The 18,792-nt window shown below is 36.2% G+C and overlaps 1 protein-coding gene across 12 annotated transcripts in view; it reads left to right on the top strand.

Annotated features, from left to right (window-relative positions):
* CNOT4 (CCR4-NOT transcription complex subunit 4) overlaps positions 1–18,792 on the top strand; it is a 141,831-nt gene that overhangs the window by 49,020 nt on the left and 74,019 nt on the right. For all 12 annotated transcript variants that reach the window (XR_004484551.2, XR_004484552.2, XM_033432389.2 and 9 more), the window contains one exon: positions 11,873–12,138. Coding sequence is in view for 10 of the 12 variants with exons in the window: in XM_033432389.2 (XP_033288280.1) it covers positions 11,965–12,138 (174 nt within the window). In the remaining 2 variants the exon portion in view is untranslated. The remainder of the gene's footprint in view (positions 1–11,872; positions 12,139–18,792) is intronic.

Consider the following 18,792-nt stretch of genomic DNA (forward strand, 5'->3'; position numbering starts at 1 on the left):
ACCATAAAAATCCGAGAAGAAAACATAGGCAAAACATTCTCTGACATAAATCATACCAATGTTTTCTTAGGTCAGTCTCCCGAGGCAATAGAAGCAAAACTAAACAAATGGGACCTAATCAAACTTACAAGCTTCTGTACAGCAAAAGAAAACATAAACAAAATAAAAAGACAACCTACAGACTGGGAGAAAATGTTTGCAACTGATGCGACTGACAGGGCTTAATTTCCAAAATATAAAAACAGCTCACATATCTCAAAAACAACAACAACAAAACAATCCAATTGAAAAATGGGCACAAGCCCCAAATAGACATTTTTCCAAAGAAGACATACAGATGACCAACAGGCACATGAAAGGATCCTCAACATCGCTAATTATTAGAGAAACACAAATCAGAACTACAATGAAGTACCGCCTCACACTGGTCAGAATAGCCATCATTAAAAAGTCTACAAACAACAAGTGTTGGAGAGGGTTTAGAGAAAGGGAATCCTCCTACACAGTTGGTAGTAATGTAAGTTGGTGCAGCCACTATGGAAAACAGTATGGAGGTTCCTCAAGAAACGAAAAATAGAGTTGCCATATGGTCCAGCAGTCCCACTCCTGGGCATATATTTGGACAAAATTATAATTCAAAAAGATACACGCACCCCCTATGTTCACAAAAGCACTATTTACAATAGCCAAGACATGGAAACAACCTAAATGTCCATCAACAGATGAATGGATAAAGAAGGTGTGGTACATATATATACACAATGGAATATACTCAGCCATAACAAAGAATGAAATAATGCCATTTGCAGCAACATGGATGCAGCTAGAGGTTGTCATACGAAGTGAAGTAAGTCAGAAAGAGAAAGACAAATACCATATGATATCACTTGTATGTGGAATCTAAAATATGACACAAATGAGCCCATCTACAAAGCAAATAGACTTGCAGACATAGAGAACAGCCTTGTGGTTGCCGAGGCAGAGGGGAGTGGGGGAGGGATGGATTGGGAGTTTGGGATTAGCAGATGCAAACTATTATATATAGAATGGATAAACAACAAGGTCCTTCTGTATAGCACAGGGAACTATATTCAATATCCTGTTATAAACCATAATGGGAAAGAATATAAAAAAGAATGTATACATATGTATAACTGAATCACTTTGCTGTACAGCAGAAACTAATAACATTGTAAATCAACTATACTTGAATTAAAAAAAATAGAATATTTCAAGTACTTCAGAACACACACACCCCGCCCCCCACCAAGCATACACACGTCTTCCTGTTCACCTCTTCATAACCCTCTCCCTTTCACCCAGAGGCAATCGCTGTCCTGACTTTTTATCACCTTATGTGCATCTCTAAAAGTTTTCTTTTATCTGTTGAAATTTATATGAGCACAGTTATATTCTACTTCTTGCTTCCTTGTTCAATACTGTACTTCTGGGATTCATCTTTGTTGTGTAGCTATAGTTCTTCATTTTTATACCATTGTTTCTTCAAATATGTTTCTTCTTTTCCTTTTCTCTCCTTCTACTATTCCCATGATGTGTATGTTGACGTGCTTAATGGTGTTTTACATTTCTCTGAAGCTCTGTTCATTTTTCTTCATTTTTCCCCCTCTGTTCTTTGGATTGCTTAATCTCTATTGATCTATCTTCTCTTTCACCAATTCATTCTTCTGCCAGTCTACATGTACAGGCTTTGAGTGACTTTAATTTCAGTCATTGTACTTATAACTCCAGAATTTCCATTAAAAAAATAGCATCTATCTCTTTATTGAAATTCTCTATTTGATGTGACATTGTCATTATATATTACTTCTTTAATTATGGTTCCCTTTAGTTTTTTGAACATACTTAAAATGGCTCCTTTGAAGTCTTTGTCTGTTAAATCCAACATCTGGTGGCTCTCACAGGCAGTTTCTGTTGCCTGTTTTTTTCCTGGCGTATGGGTTATACTTTCTTGTTTCTTTGCACAGTTGTAATTTCTGGTTGGAAACTGGACATTTTATATAATATTATAGCAACTCTGGGTACTAGTCTCCTCCTACCCTTCCCAGGGTTTGTTATTGTTATTTGCTTATTTGTTTAGTGCCTGGGTGGATTAATTTAGTGAAGTCTGTTTCCCTCTTGCCGTGTTAAGCATCTGTTGGTGTCCCTGGGGTGTGCAGATTTGGGTATGTCCACATGCATCCTGGGATGACAGTGTTTCGGGCAGGGCCCTCTTCCACTGTCTCTTTCATTGACCACACCCAGATGTTAAACTCCGCACTGACTGCTCAACAATGCCCTAGGACATAAATTGCTTCTCAGCCTGATTGAAAAAAAAATTGAGCTCACTTGAAGGCATAGTTCTTGAGGTCAGAGCTTGAAATTTATTCTGACCCCAGGAGGGTTCATCCAGCAGTTAAGAACCCGATTCTCCTTATTCTTTCCTGCAGAGTAGCTGGTTTACAGTTCAGCCTGTGTCTGACTCTCCTCCCAGTTGTCTTTCACTACAGCCTTCGTGGTTTTGAGATTGTGCTTAGGTTTGGACTTCAGACACCATCACAAATGAAGTCAGTTTTTTGGAAAGAGATTCAGAGCTATCTGTTTTAAGACCTGCTTTACCTTCCTGTTAAAATCTGGCTAAGCTCTGGCATTGAGTAGGGGGGGCAGTGGTGTACTTTTTTCTCCGTGTGACACTCCCAGTTTAGTAACTGAGCAGTCATTGAAGGGGTATACAGTAACCTCAAGTCTCTTGCGTTTCCTGGTGCAGGACCCCAGCTTTATGAAGTAGCTGGTTGGAGGGCAGTCTGGGGTCATAGTATTTTCAACATGCAGCAGCAACATAGGTCCTCTTTCCCATGAGTGGCAGTTGGGTGGAAGAGGGGAGCCTCCATCTATCGGCTGCACTTAACGTGGAACTTTAGCTTCAGCATCGGGTAGCTTTGGGCAGGATGAGAAATGCTAATATCCTGCCCCTCCTAGGAAGATGGTTCTCTGAGTGGTAACCCTGTGTTCTTGGCAGCGCCAGCCTGGAGTGAAGTTTGAGTCTCACTGAACTGAGATGGGGGAGGGAAGGAGAGAGGGAACAGTTTTTAGTCAGATACCACATAGTATTGTTGTTTTTCCTGAGTTTTAGTAGATTTTCTTGAATAAGCATTTCTTCATTTGCCTTATGCTCTTAGCATCATTTCTGGATAGTTTAAATGGTTGGTTTTAAATAGTTTTCAGCAGTTTTGCTGGGGAATGAGCTCATGGAGCTCCTTACACTGTCACGCTGGAAGTGGAACCCAGAGAGATCTTTTGAAAATATAAGTCAAATCCATTGCCATTCCTCTTTCTAAAACTCTCGGGTCCTCTTCATGTATTTCGCAAAGAAAGCCAAAACTATTCCAATGGCCGATGATGAACCCTTGCCAGTTCCTGGACCTCCACATTGCTCTGACCTTATCTCAAATTGTTCTTCCCTCGCTTATTCTACTCTAACCACTCTGAATTTGCTGTTCTTCAAGCATTTCAGGCAGTTTTCCTTCTTTGGGTCTCCCTACTGATTTTTTCCTTGCCTTGTCTGTTCTCAGTGTATGCATGGCTTACTCAGGTTCCTCTGTTAAATATTACCTTTTCAATGAAATCTACTCCAACTGGCCCATTTAAATTGCAGCCTGACTCTGGTACCTTTTCTCACCTTTTATCATACTTAATTTACTGACTTATTATGATTTTTGTTTAGATTTTGAATTAGAACAGGAAACAAAGGTGGAGATATTTGCCTGTTAGGGTCACTAAAGTATCCCAAAGACCTAGACTAGAATTTGAAACAAGGGCTTAATAACTATTTATTGAATCACTGAGTGAATGAAGGTAAAAACAAACTTTTAGATGGCAAAAACCTTCAGTGGCCAGCCATCTAAGTTTTCTAATAAAGTTAAAACTTTTTACCTAGAGAGAATAATAAGTAATGTTATTGGTATACTGGGTACAATTAGAATAATCAGCTTTCTTGATAAGAGAGCCTAAATGTGCTCTTTTTTTTTTTTAAACTCTCTCCCCCTTTAAAAGACTAATCATTGTTAAGTTCTGCGTACTATGCTTTTCATGGTAGAGATCTTTACCAAATTGGCTTGAATTAGATATTTTTACTTGAACCATTTTAAATGTGTTTGAAAACTTTTTTATTTAAAGGAAAGTTGTCACAAACCTTTTTTCTTTAAAATTGATTTTCACAAAATGATCATCTTCAGTTTTTTTATACATTTATATTTTCATAGTGTTAGGTTTTTGAAAATATATTTGTATGCAGCAGTTGCGTTTCTTTATGGCTTTGATTTAAATGGTTTGTCATCTCTGTGGTCTTTGTACAGCTGATAAATCGGTGGATTTTGTTGAACAACTCTCCCAAATCAACATCACATTGCTCTAACTATGCAAATGAATACTACATGCAAATTAGAAATTACTTTTTTTAGTAGTGTTACATCATAAGAAAATAGAAAAACCTTTGCCTTTTCAGTGAGGTGTTCACAGAAGTCTATTACTATGTCTAATGTGTATTTGCTACATGTAGACTTGTAAAGATTAGCACAGTTTTGTTCAGTGACTCTTACAATATGTGCTTGCACATTTATGGATGAATGAATAGGTACTTCCCTTTCCTTCACTCCCTTTCTTCCTCCATCCCTTCTTTCTTGTTTTCCTTCCATTTGACACATATTTGTTAAGTGTTTGCTATCTGCCAAGAACTCTTCTAGGATTTTTGGATACGCTAACAAGTGAAACAGTCTCTGTCCTCATGGAGGTTGCTTTCTATTGGAAAAACATTTTTTGTCTCCTTCCACCCTTATCTATCTACCCCTTCTCCTGCAAAAGATACTTTGGGGACATGATATATTATGTGAGATGACTTGTATGCTGATTTTTATTTACATCTTAAGAATATAAAGTACAGGGAATTCCCTGGCGGTCCAGCTGTTAGGACTTGGTGCTTTCACTGCCTGGGACCAGGTTCAGTTCCTGGCTGGGGAACTAAGATCCCACAAGCCATGCAGCGGCCAAAAAAAAAAAAAAGAATATAAAGTACAAATAAGTTAATAAATAAAGAACAAATTGGTGGGGAGGTAGAAAGCAGCCCCACATAATCAATTTTTTTGTATAACTGCAGCTTAACCTTTTATGAGAGAGACTTTAAATTCTTAGGTAGATTTTTTTTCTATGAGAAAATGTCTAAACGAGATGTTTATTTCTATGAGAAAATAAATACGCTTTCCTGCCTTCCTAACTTGGGTATAGGCAGTCTTAAGTTCCGTTGTAAATGTACATTCATGGTATATGTATATTGGTATTTTGGTATTTAATTTAAAAAGGCGAAGAGGTATTGGTGCTGATATTTAGTCAGTTGACTTACCTTGCTCTTACACTTGCAAACTGGTCATAGCTACTGTTCAATCTGTTTTTGCCTTTGTGTAGTTTATATGAGTAACATGCTTTGTGAAGTATATGCCTAATACAGAAACAGTGAACAACCTGGAGCATTGTTTCCTACTTTTGAAGAGTGTTGTCAACCAAAACTGACATATAACAAATAATTCTTTCCTCCTTTTATTTATTATTCATTCATCAAATACGTGACTGCTTACTATTTACCCCCAGTCATGTTGTAGCTGCCTGGTATACCATCGTAAATGTGATGCACCAGTTAACTTCTCTCCTGGAGCGTCCATTGTATTGAGAATGGACTGATTGTTAAAGAAACAAGAATTTCTAGTTAATAAAACATTGGCTAAGTAAAATATAAGCTGTGTGGTATTGTACATAAATTTATTATAGGTTTTTAAAAAATGTTAGTTTATAGTTATATGTATATATTGAATTTATGGTTTTTATGGAAACTTAAGATGCTATTCTAGTTACCATTCAAAATGTATGTGTGTATATTTCATATCTATAAATAGCTTTTCTCTTATGTGTAATTATAGTGTACATATAATTTGGGGTGTATAATGTATTCAGGAATGTAATTTCTATGTAACTATTCAGTGGAATTGCATCATACACACATTTATCACAAATTCACTGCCACATTGGCAGAAAATTAAAGGATTAATTAAATTAAGCAACCAAGTACTTTTTTCGAAAGTGCTGTTTATTACATATTGCATTTAAGTGTGTATAATTATATTTTCATTTTTAATTTTTATTGTAAATTATTTGTAACGTAAAACTTGTCATTTTAATTTTTTTTTTTTTTCTTGCGGTACGCGGGCCTCTAACTGTTGTGGTATCTCCCGTTGCGGAGCACAGGCTCCAGACGCGCAGGCTCAGCGGCCATGGCTCACGGGCCTAGCCGCTCCACGGCATGTGGGATCTTCCCGGACCGGGGAACGAACTCGTGTTCCCTGCATCGGCAGGCGGACTCTCAACCACTGCGCCACCAGGGAAGCCCCCATTTTAAGTATTTTTAAGCGTACAATTCAGTGGCATTAAGTATATTCACAATGTTGTGTAACCATCACCACTTTCTATTTCTAAAATCCTTTTATCATCCCAAACAGAAACTCTGTACTTATTAAACAAAAACTTCCCATTCTCCCTCCCCCTCCCAGCCTCTGTTCTGCTTTCTGTGTCAATGAATTGCCTATTCTAGTTACCTCGTATCGGTGGAATCATACAGTTTTTGTTTTTTGTGACTGGCTTATTTTACTTAACATAATGGGTTTTTTTTGTTTTTGTTTTTTTTATGGTATGCGGGCCTCTCACTGTTGTGGCCTCTCCCGTTGCGGAGCACAGGCTCCGGATGCGCAGGCTCAGTGGCCATGGCTCACGGGCCTAGCCACTCCACGGCATGTGGGATCTTCCCGGACCGGGGCACGAACCCGTGTCCCCTGCATCGGCAGGCGGACTCTCAACCACTGCGCCACCAGGGAAGCCCCTAACATAATGTTTTTAAGGTTCATCCACACTGTACCATGTATCAGAATTTCATTCTTTTTATGGCTGAATAACATTTCATTGTATGTATACACTACATTTTGTTTATCCATTCATCTGTTGATGGACACGTGGGTTGTATTGTGAATAATTCTGCTATGAAATTTGTGTACAAGTTCTGTTCAAATCCTTCCTTTCAATTCTTTTGGTATATCCCCCAAAGTGGAATTGCTGGATCAGATGCTAATTCCATGTTTAACTTTTTGAGGAACCACCAAACTGTTTTCCATAGCAGCTGCAGTTCTTGACATTTTATAGTGTTTTTTTTCTTTTCTTTTAATTTTTATTGGAGTTTAGTTGATTTACAATGTGTTAGTTTCAGATGTATAGCAAAGTGAATCTGTTATACCTATACATATATCCATTCTTTTTTAGATGCTTTTCCCATATAGGCCATTACAGAGTAATGAGTAGAGTTTCCTATGCTATACAGTAGTGGCCCTATGTTGTTGTTTTTTTTTAACATCTTTATTGGAGTATAATTGCTTTACAATGTTGTGTTACCTTCTGCTGTATAACAAAGTGAATCAGCTATATGTATACATAGATCCCCATATCCCCTCCCTCTTGAGGCTCCCTCCCACCCTCCCTATCCCACTATAGTGTATTTTATACAAATCTTTTGAACAGGGTCCTAAGTACAAAACCATGTATACAGCACTTTATGAGTGATAAGGAACTTTTGAGCATGATTTTGAGTGTATGATTTTTATTTTGTACCCTTACTACATGGGAGGTTTTTGGTGATGCAGGAGCGTTTTTATGTATGTCAGAATTTGTACCGTGTTGTCTGTTTACAATAGCCAGGACATGGAACCAACCTAAATGTCCATCCACAGATGAATGGATAAAGAAGATGTGGCACATATATACAGTGGAATATTACTCAGCCATAAAAAGAAATGAAATTGAGTTATTTGTAGTGAGGTGGATGGACCTAGAGTCTGTCATACAGAGTGAAGTAAGTCAGAAAGAGAAAAAGAAATACTGTATGCTAACGCATATATATGGAATCTAAAAAAAAAAAAGGTACTGATAAACCTAGTTGCAGGGCAGGAATAAAGATGTAGACATAGAGAATGGACTTGAGGACATGGGATGGGAGGGGGAAGCTGGGGTGAAGTGAGAGTAGCATCGACATATATACACTACCGAATGTAAAATAGTTGGCTGGTGTGAAGCAGCAGCATAGCACAGGGAGATTGGCTTGGTGCTTTGCGGATGACCTAGAGGGGTGGGATAGGGAGGACGGGAGGGAGGCTCAAGAGGCAGGAGATATGGGGACATGTGTATGCATATGGCTGATTCGCTTTGTTGTGCAACAGAAACTAACACAGTATTGTGAAGCAATTATACTCCAATAAAGATCTATTAAAAAAAAATGACCGCTTAGAGTTGAGCCCAAGAAAAGTCTGCCCCAACCAACACATGCTTGCTACCCTGCTCTCTGTCTCTGGCTCACTCTTAACCTGAAGTGGAGGACTGCCCTTACCCCAGCTCAGTGTGGTCCCCCTGCGCGCCCCCCCCCCCATTTCTGGGATTTCTAAGTAATAAATCTTGTAACTTAAAAAAAAGAATTTCTACTGTGTTGTGTTATTAGTTGCAGGTGATATAGAGAACAAGAACTTAAATAATGAAGTAGAGATTTCCTGTAGAATTTAAATTTTTGAAAGAGTAATGTCACTTTTACTTTGAGGACATTTGCGCTATATACCGAAGAATATGCGACCGAGCCTTCAGTAATCATAACTTCTGTCTTACCATATTGGAAAGGACATGGGCTTTGAAGTTGGCAGTCTTACTTTTGCATTCCTTAACACCCCTCATTTTATTTATTTGTTTGTTTGTTTCTTTTTGAATTTTTATTGGAGTATAGTTGATTTACAGTGTTGTATTTCTGCTGTACAGCAAAGTGAATCAGTTACTCAGTTATACATATACATATATCCACTCTTTTTTAGATTCTTTTCCCATATAGGTCATTACAGAGTATTGAGTAGAGTTCCCTGTGCTATACAGTAGGTCCTTATTAGTTATCTATTTTATACATAATAGTGTGTATATGTCAATTCCAATCTCCCAATTTATCCCTCTCCCCCTTTCCCCCCCTGGTAACCATAAGATTAAACCCCTCATTTTATATATGAGGAAACTGATAGTGGCAAAACTGGGTCTGCAGACCAGGATTCCTGAATTGTTTATAAATACATATACCATTTTTTTCTTTTTAAGAAACTTATATTTTGAAATAATTATAGGTTCATAAAAAGATATTTCATTTTATTTTTCTTCTAATTATTAACAAAAGTCAGATTTAATTTTCCTAAAAGAGATGAAAATAATTTCTTTTTTTAAGTTTGGCCATTTGAATTGCAAAAATGTTCGTTGTGGCAATACAGATAATACAGATTTTCAAAATAAAATTAGTACCTCCATTTTGTCTTTTGTGATATGGATAACATTTTGGTGTATAACCTTCAATGTGCTTTATTTTCTTCGAGAAACAAATCAAATATATACACATAGAGTTTTTATATTTATGTGGAAGTAGTTATATATTTACGTTAGTCTCCAGTTTACTTTTACAAATTAAAAAATCGTATATAATAGACATCTCCTGATTCAACACACATCAACCTTACGGCTATATCATTATTTACTTAATGATTTGCCAGCTGATGGATAGTTAACATTGTTTGCAGTTTTCTACTCTTATGAACAATGCTGCAAAACATATAGCAAAGTACTTGGTGCACATGTGTGAGTATTTATGTAGGATAGAGTCTAAGGTGGTTTAAGGGAGTGGTTAAAAGCACAGATGTGGGGCTAATTCCTGGAATGAATCCAGGCCGCACCACTTAATAGCTGTGCAATTTAAGTCAAGGTACTCTTTGTGCTCCCATTTCCCTTTGTAAAGAGGAACTTAGATCAGTGATAATCTCTGCTTTGCCAGGGGAGACTAACTTTGACAGGCTGGTGGGGGAAAAATGCTACCTCACTGTTTACTAACTAAAGAGGTTGATCATCTTTTCATATGCTGTAATCATTTGTAATTCTTTTGTGAACTACTCATCATATTCTGTTCTCATTTTTTCTTTTGACTTGTTTGCCTTTTAAAAATTGCTTGTAAGATTTCTATATAGTCTGGATAGTGACTCTTGTATACAGTGAATATATCCTTTACTCTGTTGCTTGCTTTACTCTGTTGCTTTAATTTGTCTGTTTTTTTCTTTTCACATTGCTAAGTTGATCATATCTATCTTTTATGAATTTCTGTTTCTGCTTAGGAAGACTTTCTGTATCCCAAGATTTTTAAAAATTCTATTTTCTTCTAACACTTTAATAGTTTATTTCGGTGTATAGCTCTTTAGACAGATCATATGGGATTTGTTTTGATTGCAGTGTGAGATAGCTATATACTGTTTCTTTCTTAAAATGGATAGACCAGGACCCTGTTACTGCTTTTAAATTGGGTCCATCCTCACCATATTGATTTGTTATGTCCCCCCACATCTTTTTAAAATAAATTCATTTATTTATTTTTGGCTGCGTTGGGTCTTCGTTGCTGTGCATGGGCTTTCTCTAGTTGTGATGAGCAGGGGCTACTCTTCATTGCGGTGCATGGGCTTCTCATTGCGGTGGCTTCGCTTGTTGCAGAGCACAGGCTCTAGGCGCATAGGCTTCAGTAGTTGTGGCTCGCGGGCTCATTAGTTGTGGCTCACGGGCTCTAGAGCGCAGGCTCAGTAGCTGTGGCACACAGGCTTGGTTGCGTCATGTGAATCTTCTCAGACCAGGGCTCTAACCCATGTCCCCCGCATCGGCAGGTGGATTCTTAACCACTGCGCCACCAGGGAAGCCCTTGTTATGTCCCTTTTATCAAATATTAAAATCTCATTAATTCATCGTTCTGTTTATAGATTCTCTATTTAGTTTCTTTGATCTTTTGTCTGTTTTTGTACCAATATCAAATTATTTGTTACTGTAGCTTTGTAGTACAGTTCAGTATCTGATAGTGCAGATCCCCACATTTCTTCCACAAAAGTTTCAAAGCATGTCTCATGCATTTACTCTTTCATGTAAACTTTAGAATTAGTTTGTCAAATTATGTAAACAAACAAAATATCTCCGTTATTTTGACATAGCGTTTTAATTTAACAGTGACTTTAGCCTGAAAATTTTCAATTCTCCATAATCTAAAAAGATAAATTATTTAATTTTTAAAAAGACTTTGAGGCATGGATGTCTATTTGTTCTCTTCCCCCTTTCTGTAGGCTTTTTGTAGCATTTCTATAATAAAAAGGAATATTTTAATTTTGTTTAATACGTGTGTATTTTCCCAGAAGTGAACTTTTCATTGGCATATTAATACATGTTTAATTGTAAACAATTAAGTTCTATGGCATATTTTTTTCAAGTTTTATGTTTTCTGTGGTAATGGTTTGATATTAACATGTAATTACAAGTAACTGAAACTGCTCTTCTTCATTAGTTTTATTTTGTAAACTAGGACACATTTTAGACTACTATAATACTCTTTTAGTTATGTGGCAGTATTACTACTAGCTTTTAGGTGAAAGATAAGACAGTGTAGAGTATGTTTTAAGGTGAAGATGTTTCTGCATAGTATTTATTCCCCTAAAATATGCTATGATTAGTACTGGTTAGTATTAAATGTTTTAGCTAAAAAAAGGAAGTTCTTTTGTGTTTCTGTTGAATCAAAAAATTTAACAACCTCACGCCTTTTATCTTGACATGAAGAATATACAGAATTCCATCTTCTGAGATAGCAAAAATTGATCTAATATTTTTCAAATTTTTTATGCAATTTGATTCTTGATCATTGAATATGCCATATTTTTTCAGTAGTAAGCAGTATATTTTGTTTTTTCTTATGCAGGTCTTCGAAGTTCTACAGTTTAGTTCCTAGCGCTGAACCTCCTTCTCCCTTAAATTATTATAAACTTTTGCTGCTGTTTAATAAACGTGAAGATGTCTCGCAGTCCTGATGTGAAGGAAGACCCTGTGGAATGTCCTCTTTGCATGGAGCCCTTGGAGATAGATGATATCAACTTTTTCCCTTGCACCTGTGGCTACCAGATTTGCCGATTTTGTTGGCATCGAATTCGCACTGATGAAAATGGGCTTTGTCCTGCATGCAGAAAGGTAAATACTCCAAAATAACTTTGTGTTTAGTTTTTTTCCCCATGCCTATGAGTAAGTAGATTTAAAAGAATCTACAAACCTCAGATGAGATAATGTGTAGCATTGTATTTTTAAGATTTAATGAAGTGGAAAGAACACTGCCCTGGGAGTCAGAGTCTCGCCTTTATTGTTAACTAAGTATATGACCTTGGTGAAGCCACATAACCTCTCTGGTTGGCCTTAGTTTTCTTATCTGAGGAGATTGACAAGGTTGGTGGTGCTGGCTGTTTAATAGGATTAGGAGTAGAGAGAGGCAGTAGATTTAGATAGGATGGTGTGAAATTGGAAAAGCACAATCAGTATTACATCTGGGGGGAAATTTGCTTTAGTTTTCTAGTACAAAATAGTAGAGAAGTTTTGATGTTTACTAAAAAAGATCATGAGTTAAAATGAAAAGAGAAATCCTGGTTTAGAAGGTAATACTTAACTTCATTTGTTGGTCCTTATGACAATCCTAGGCTGATAGTGCTATCCCTATTGTATGCTTAAGGAAACTAGGCCTTTTAAGTAACTTATCGAAGGCATCAACTAATGGGTAGTAGGTTTGGGGGTCAAATGCAAGTCCTTTGAATCCTTTCTAAATCTAAAGTGTCTATGATTTTTAAAATAGTATTCTGGGTTTTGTTGTTTTTATAAGCAGATGCAGCAGTTACAGTGTAGTAAGTGACCTATTAGGGTGAGTAGGATTGCTGCATCTCTGTTTTGAAGGTTTATTACCACCTTAGGGATTAATGCAAATAGCTATTTTTTGCCTTATCTTTAATGTCTGTTTGTATGATTTAAACTTTCTTTTGTTTACCCATTCAAAGAGCTCTTGGTTCATTATTACCAAATTTTGAGAATTGGAAATGTGTTTTAGATACCTAGGTTATTAAAAAAAAAATCTCAGAAGGCAATGCATTGTCCAGTTTTTTTTTTTTAATCTAATGGGCAGTTAATGTAGATTATATGAATGAAAAAAGGTGAGCTCTACTTAAATGTTAATTAATGTAGTTATATATATATATATATAAGTTATATAACAGTAGGTGTTTATAATGTATATAATATCTTTTTATATAGTTCATATACTTTAAGAATGTGAATGGAAAGGTAAATGAAAACGATAACATTAGCTTTTTAAATTTGTGTTAATGAATTTTAAAACATTCAGTTGTATTTAAAAAATCAGTTCCCCATCATTCCATTAGAGGACAATTGTACTGAACTATTATGTTGAAAGTGGTGACTTTCAGGATAACCTAAGACTATTTGAGGAAATGGCAAAGAAATTCATTTCAGTTTTAAGGGATTACCTAGAATCACCTCAAATCCTTAGAAAGTGGAGCAAAAAATAGAAAAAACTTTAAGATTAAAAACTAAACAGAGTAACTTCAGCAAAGCTGGTTGTTAGTAAAAGGGTTCCTTTCTGGGAGGACTAGTGTGAGGAATCTGGAGGGCAGAAGGCCATTGGGATCAATTTAAAGAAAAAGTGTTAACTCAAAACATATTCAGGAGAAGACTTGAAAAAGGGTAATAATAGTGGTGCTTCAAGATCCTCGGAAAACTGTCAGTGTGGTTGGTTGAGTACAGAGGCATTGGAACAACAGTCCAACTTTTATGCCAGGTAGCAGGTACAGATGCCCTCTGGGTGGAACACTGATTATAAATTTAGGTCGGAGCCTTAAAGGGGATAGAAATACCCTGGAGGAACTAGGACCTCCTATGCTCAGAAGATGAACTATTAGCCTACCCCTTTGAGCTGTTTTTCCTCTCTGTGGTCACAAAGAAACATCCCGCAGCAAACAGAAATAGTATTTTCTAGACTGGTTGACAGAATTCTTACATGTGCAACAACCAAGAATCAATAGGTATTTCAGGAAAGCCAACATTATGGAAGAGAAGCACAAAAATCAGTATATAGAAGAATCTAACATAAGTAAGCAAACAGAAAGAAACTTTTTCAAGTGTCATTGGTACCTCTCAAAGAGGTAAGAGAGAATGACATATTCATGTAGAAGGAACATTTTTTTTTTTAAAAAAACAGATCTTCAAAATAAACAATCCTATAGATACATTGAAGAAAAGAATGAACACAGTTCAAGAGCAAATTAGCGAGTTGGAAGACTGTGCTGAGTATTTTTTTGCAGGATATAGTGCAGAAATTTAAAAAATAGAAAGCATGAAAGAAAAGTTAGGCAATGTAAAAGAGAGATCTACTGGTTCTAATCTCTGCTAAGAGAAGTTTTAGAAGCAGTGGGCTAAGAATGGATCAGAAGAAATAATGAAAGAACTAATAGAAGAAAATTACTCACTATGAAAAGCAGTTGTCTCAGATTAGAAGAGTTCTGTAAGTATGAAGCAAGATGACTGAAAAATATCAACATCTGTTTACATAATTGTGAGATTTTAGAATATCTAGAATAAAGACAAAGTTCTGAAAGTCCATGAGAGAAAAATACATAGATCACAAAGGAACAAGAATAAAACTGATGTCAGTGTTTTTGTTTTACAACCATAGAAAAGAGAACACAAACGAAAAATTTGTTTTTCCAAATTTTTGAGTGAAAATAAGTTAATGAATTCTCAATTTCATTCAGATTTGAAAGCATAATAAAACATTTTACAGACATACAAAGATTAATCAGGTTTAATATCCACTATACAATACAACTAGAAGAGTTGAAGATGACTGCAAGATTTTGAACTGAGCAACTAGAAGTAGAGAATGGCCATTAACTGAGATGGGGAAGACTGCATCTTCTAGGAATAGGGTTTTTGAGAAGATCAGGAACTCGGTTTTAAACATGTTAAGTTTGAGATTCCTGTTAGAGACTTAAATGGAGATATTGACTAGACAGGTGAATATTCAAGTTTGGTTTGGGCATGGAGATGTAAATTTGGGAGTTAATCAAGATATAGAATATTTTTATAAATTAATGACACTGGATGAAATCACAGAGAGGGTCAGTGGAAAAAATGAGAGATTGTCTAAGGATGAACACCAAGGCTCTCCAACATTTATAGAAAGAAAAGAAAAAAAAAATCCAGATTAAAGAAATATGAGACAACCTCCTTTTGGGTCTCCAAGTTAGAATCTTTAGCTGAGGCACTTATTGTTAATAGTCAGACCAGGAGGTTTTTTTGTTTTTGTCTTTGTTTTTTAATTTCTTGTTGACTTAATATCCACTTAATATCCACAACTCTTAGAACCTCTCCTTAGTTTCTTAACTACCAGACTTTGCTCATACCTGTCTCATGGCATGAGTCACGGAAGGCAGACAGTGCAGGACACACAAAGTCTTGGAATCTGGCTTAGCTTTGCTAGAGAGTGCTGAACACACATAATTATGAAGCTGCCCATCTCAGTCAGGGACCAGCAAATCTTTACATCTCTGGAGCCCAGCCTCAGTGGTTGTGTTAACATGGAAGGAAACCACAAGTGTTTCTGGAGAGGACCGTGAAGCTACAATTTAGATACAGCCCAACCCTGCAGGGAGAAGCCTGTAGAAGGCGTTCTGTGAGATGTCAAATTGAGATGATTTAAATAAACTTGGAGATGCAGGTGGCGCTAGTTGAAGCCAGCTCCTGATTTTGGCTCACAAGATGAAACCTGTCTGCAGAAAGGGCCTCTTTTGTTTTAATAGCTTTGAAAAGCAGAGAGAGAGGCAGGTTTTAAAAACATAGGAAGTTGAATGTTTCTCTTTGGTCCTAGTTGCTGAGCCTAGTGGAGTCAAAAGGACCTTAGTGCTTCCCTAAACAGGTGCAGGTCATGCCTTAGACTGCCTTTGCATGTCCTTTTAGTGCAGCATGTCTGAGAAAAATATCTGGTGGAAACAGCAGATGTGGGAACATGGGTGGTTTACTGATATAGCACCATACAACATTGGCTCACATGGAAATTAGAGACTGGCCAAGGAAATGAAAACTTCAACAAGGGTATTATTTTCACCTCAGAAATAATAGAAGATATTGAATCCATGAAACAAGAACAGTATGGTATAAAAAATTCAGTGAATAAGAAACAGTTATTGAAAATTAAAATATGATAGCAGAAATAACTCAGGCAAAGAGTTGGAAGATGAAGTTGAGATGATCTCTTAACAAGTAGTGCAAAAAGGCAAAGGAGAATGTATGAGAGAAGAGATAACTTTTATTTGAGGATCAGTCCAGGAGGTCACATAACAAATAAGTTAGTATTCTAGAAAGAGATCACAATGATACAGAGGAAAATTGTCTTCAATAATATATGATTGAAGAATATTCCCAGAACCAAAGGACATATTTTCAGATTAAAAAGGCCCCAAAGAACACGAAAACATTAATTCAGAAAGATATATGCACTGTTATGTTCCTTGTGGTATTATTTACAGTAACAAGCTATGAAAACAACCTAAGTGTTTTGGATGAATGGATAAAGAAGATGTGTATTCCACACACTGGAATACTACTCAGCCATCAAAAGGTGGAATCTTGCCATTTGTGACAGCATGGATGGACCTTGAAGGGTCCATGCTAAGTGAAATAAGTCAGATGGAGAAAGACAAATACTGTATGATTTCACTCATATGTGGAATATACAAACAAAACAAAATAAATGAACAAACCAAATAAAAACAAACACATAGATACAGAGAACAGAGTAGTGGTTACCAGAGGGGAAGAGGCAGAGGGGGAGGGTGAAATAGATAAAGGGCATCAACTGTTTGGTGACAGACAGAAACTAAATTTTTGGTGGTGAGCACGCTGTAGGGTACATAGAAGTAGAAATATAACGTTGTACACATGAAACTTACAGGTTATAAACCAGTGTTATGAAAAGACATTTTCAGACCTGAAAGTTCTCAAAAATATTTTACCTTCTGTGCATTCTTTCTCAGAAATTTACTAGAGGATATGCCCCATCAATATAAAGGAATGAAGAAGATAAAAAAAAATACATGGGATAGAGGAAATAGGTAATTAAACATAGACAAGAAGCAGTGGGATTTCTTGGATGATGGGGAAGGATGAAAGATGTGACCTGTAGAGGGCAGTTAATCCAGAATGTGGCAAATCAGAAAGCTCCAAGGGGAATCTCTACAAAAAGATCAAAATGAAAGAATACTTGGTGTTTTTAAAGAGAAATGTCTTGTGAAGCCATTTCAACAAGTGGAGGAAATTTTATGGTTGAATTAGTAATAAACACATAGAGATCTAATCAGACAAAACACAGTTATTAACTCTACAGGAAACAAAAACTTGTACAGAAAAAGTAATCATATTATGCTGCAATGGCTCAGATATGAAGTAGGGGTTGAGATTTATTTTTTTCCATACAGATATCCTGTTGTTACTGCATCTTTTATAGAAAAGACTACCCCTTTACTTTTGAATGGTTTTGGACTCTCATGAAAATCAGTTGCTGATAAATGTGTCAGTCTATTTCTAGAGTCTGTATCTCATCCACGATGATTATGTCTATCTTTTTGTCAATACCATACTGTCTTGACTACTCTAAATCTTCAAATCTGTTATAATAAAAACTTTCAAATTTGTTATTCTTTTTAGAATTTATTCTGTGTATCTGAACCTTAGCCTTTCCACATAAGTTTTTTAATTAGCTTGTTATTTTGTACAAAAAGACTACTGGAATTTTGGTTGAGATTGCATTGAATAAGCAGGTCAATTTGAGGAAAAACGACATCTTGAAAATGTTGACTCATATAGGTCATGAATAAGTTTTATCTTTCCATTTTTCTAGGTTTTAAACATTTCAGAAACAATGTTCTGTAGTTTTTATGTACAGAGTACAGCATGCTTTGTTATATTTGCCTATAACTGTTTTTTTGGGGGGGGAATTTTTTTTTTTGGGCCACACCATGTGGCATGTGGGATCCCAGCTCCCTCACCAGGGATCAAACCTGTGCCCCCTGTAGTGGAAGGGTGGTGTCCCAACCACTGGACCACCAGGGAGGTCCCTGTGATTTTGTGCTTTGGCACATGATACTGTTTTTAAAATTCCATTTTCCAGTTGTTCATTGTCATTATGTAGAATAATTGATTTTTGTTAAATAGATTCATTAGGACTTTCTAAATAGATGATCACATCTTTTGTGGATAAAGACAGTTTTATTTCTTTCCAACCTTTATTTCTTTAAATTGTTTTTCTTGCCTTATTGCAGTGGGTAAGCCCTACACTATAACCTTGGATAAAAGTGGAATGAACACATATCCTTGTTTGTTCCCAATCTTAGTGAGAAGACGTTGAGTATTTCACTATTAAGTATGTCACTATTTTTTTGTAGGTGGTCCTTATCAGGTTGAGGAAGTTTGCTTTTATTCTTTGCCTACAGAGAGTTTTTATCATGAGTGGGTGTTGCATTTTATCCAATGCCTTTTCTGCTTCTATTGAGATGATCGTGTGTTATCTCCTTCGTTCTGTAGAAACAGTGATTTAGGTTGATTTTTTTTAATCAACTTTCCCTCCCAAGGGTGAATCTCATTTGATCATGTTGTATTATCCTTTTTACTTTCAATTTGCTAATATTTTCAGGAGGAGTTTTGCGTCTGTGTCATGAGAGGTATTTATCTGTGGCTTTCTTTTATGTTGTTTTTAGATTTGGTACCAAAGAAATACTGGTTTCAGGAAATGTT

This window comes from Orcinus orca, chromosome 9, assembly GCF_937001465.1.
Source record: "Orcinus orca chromosome 9, mOrcOrc1.1, whole genome shotgun sequence".
In the NCBI taxonomy this organism is placed as follows: Eukaryota; Metazoa; Chordata; class Mammalia; order Artiodactyla; family Delphinidae; genus Orcinus; species Orcinus orca.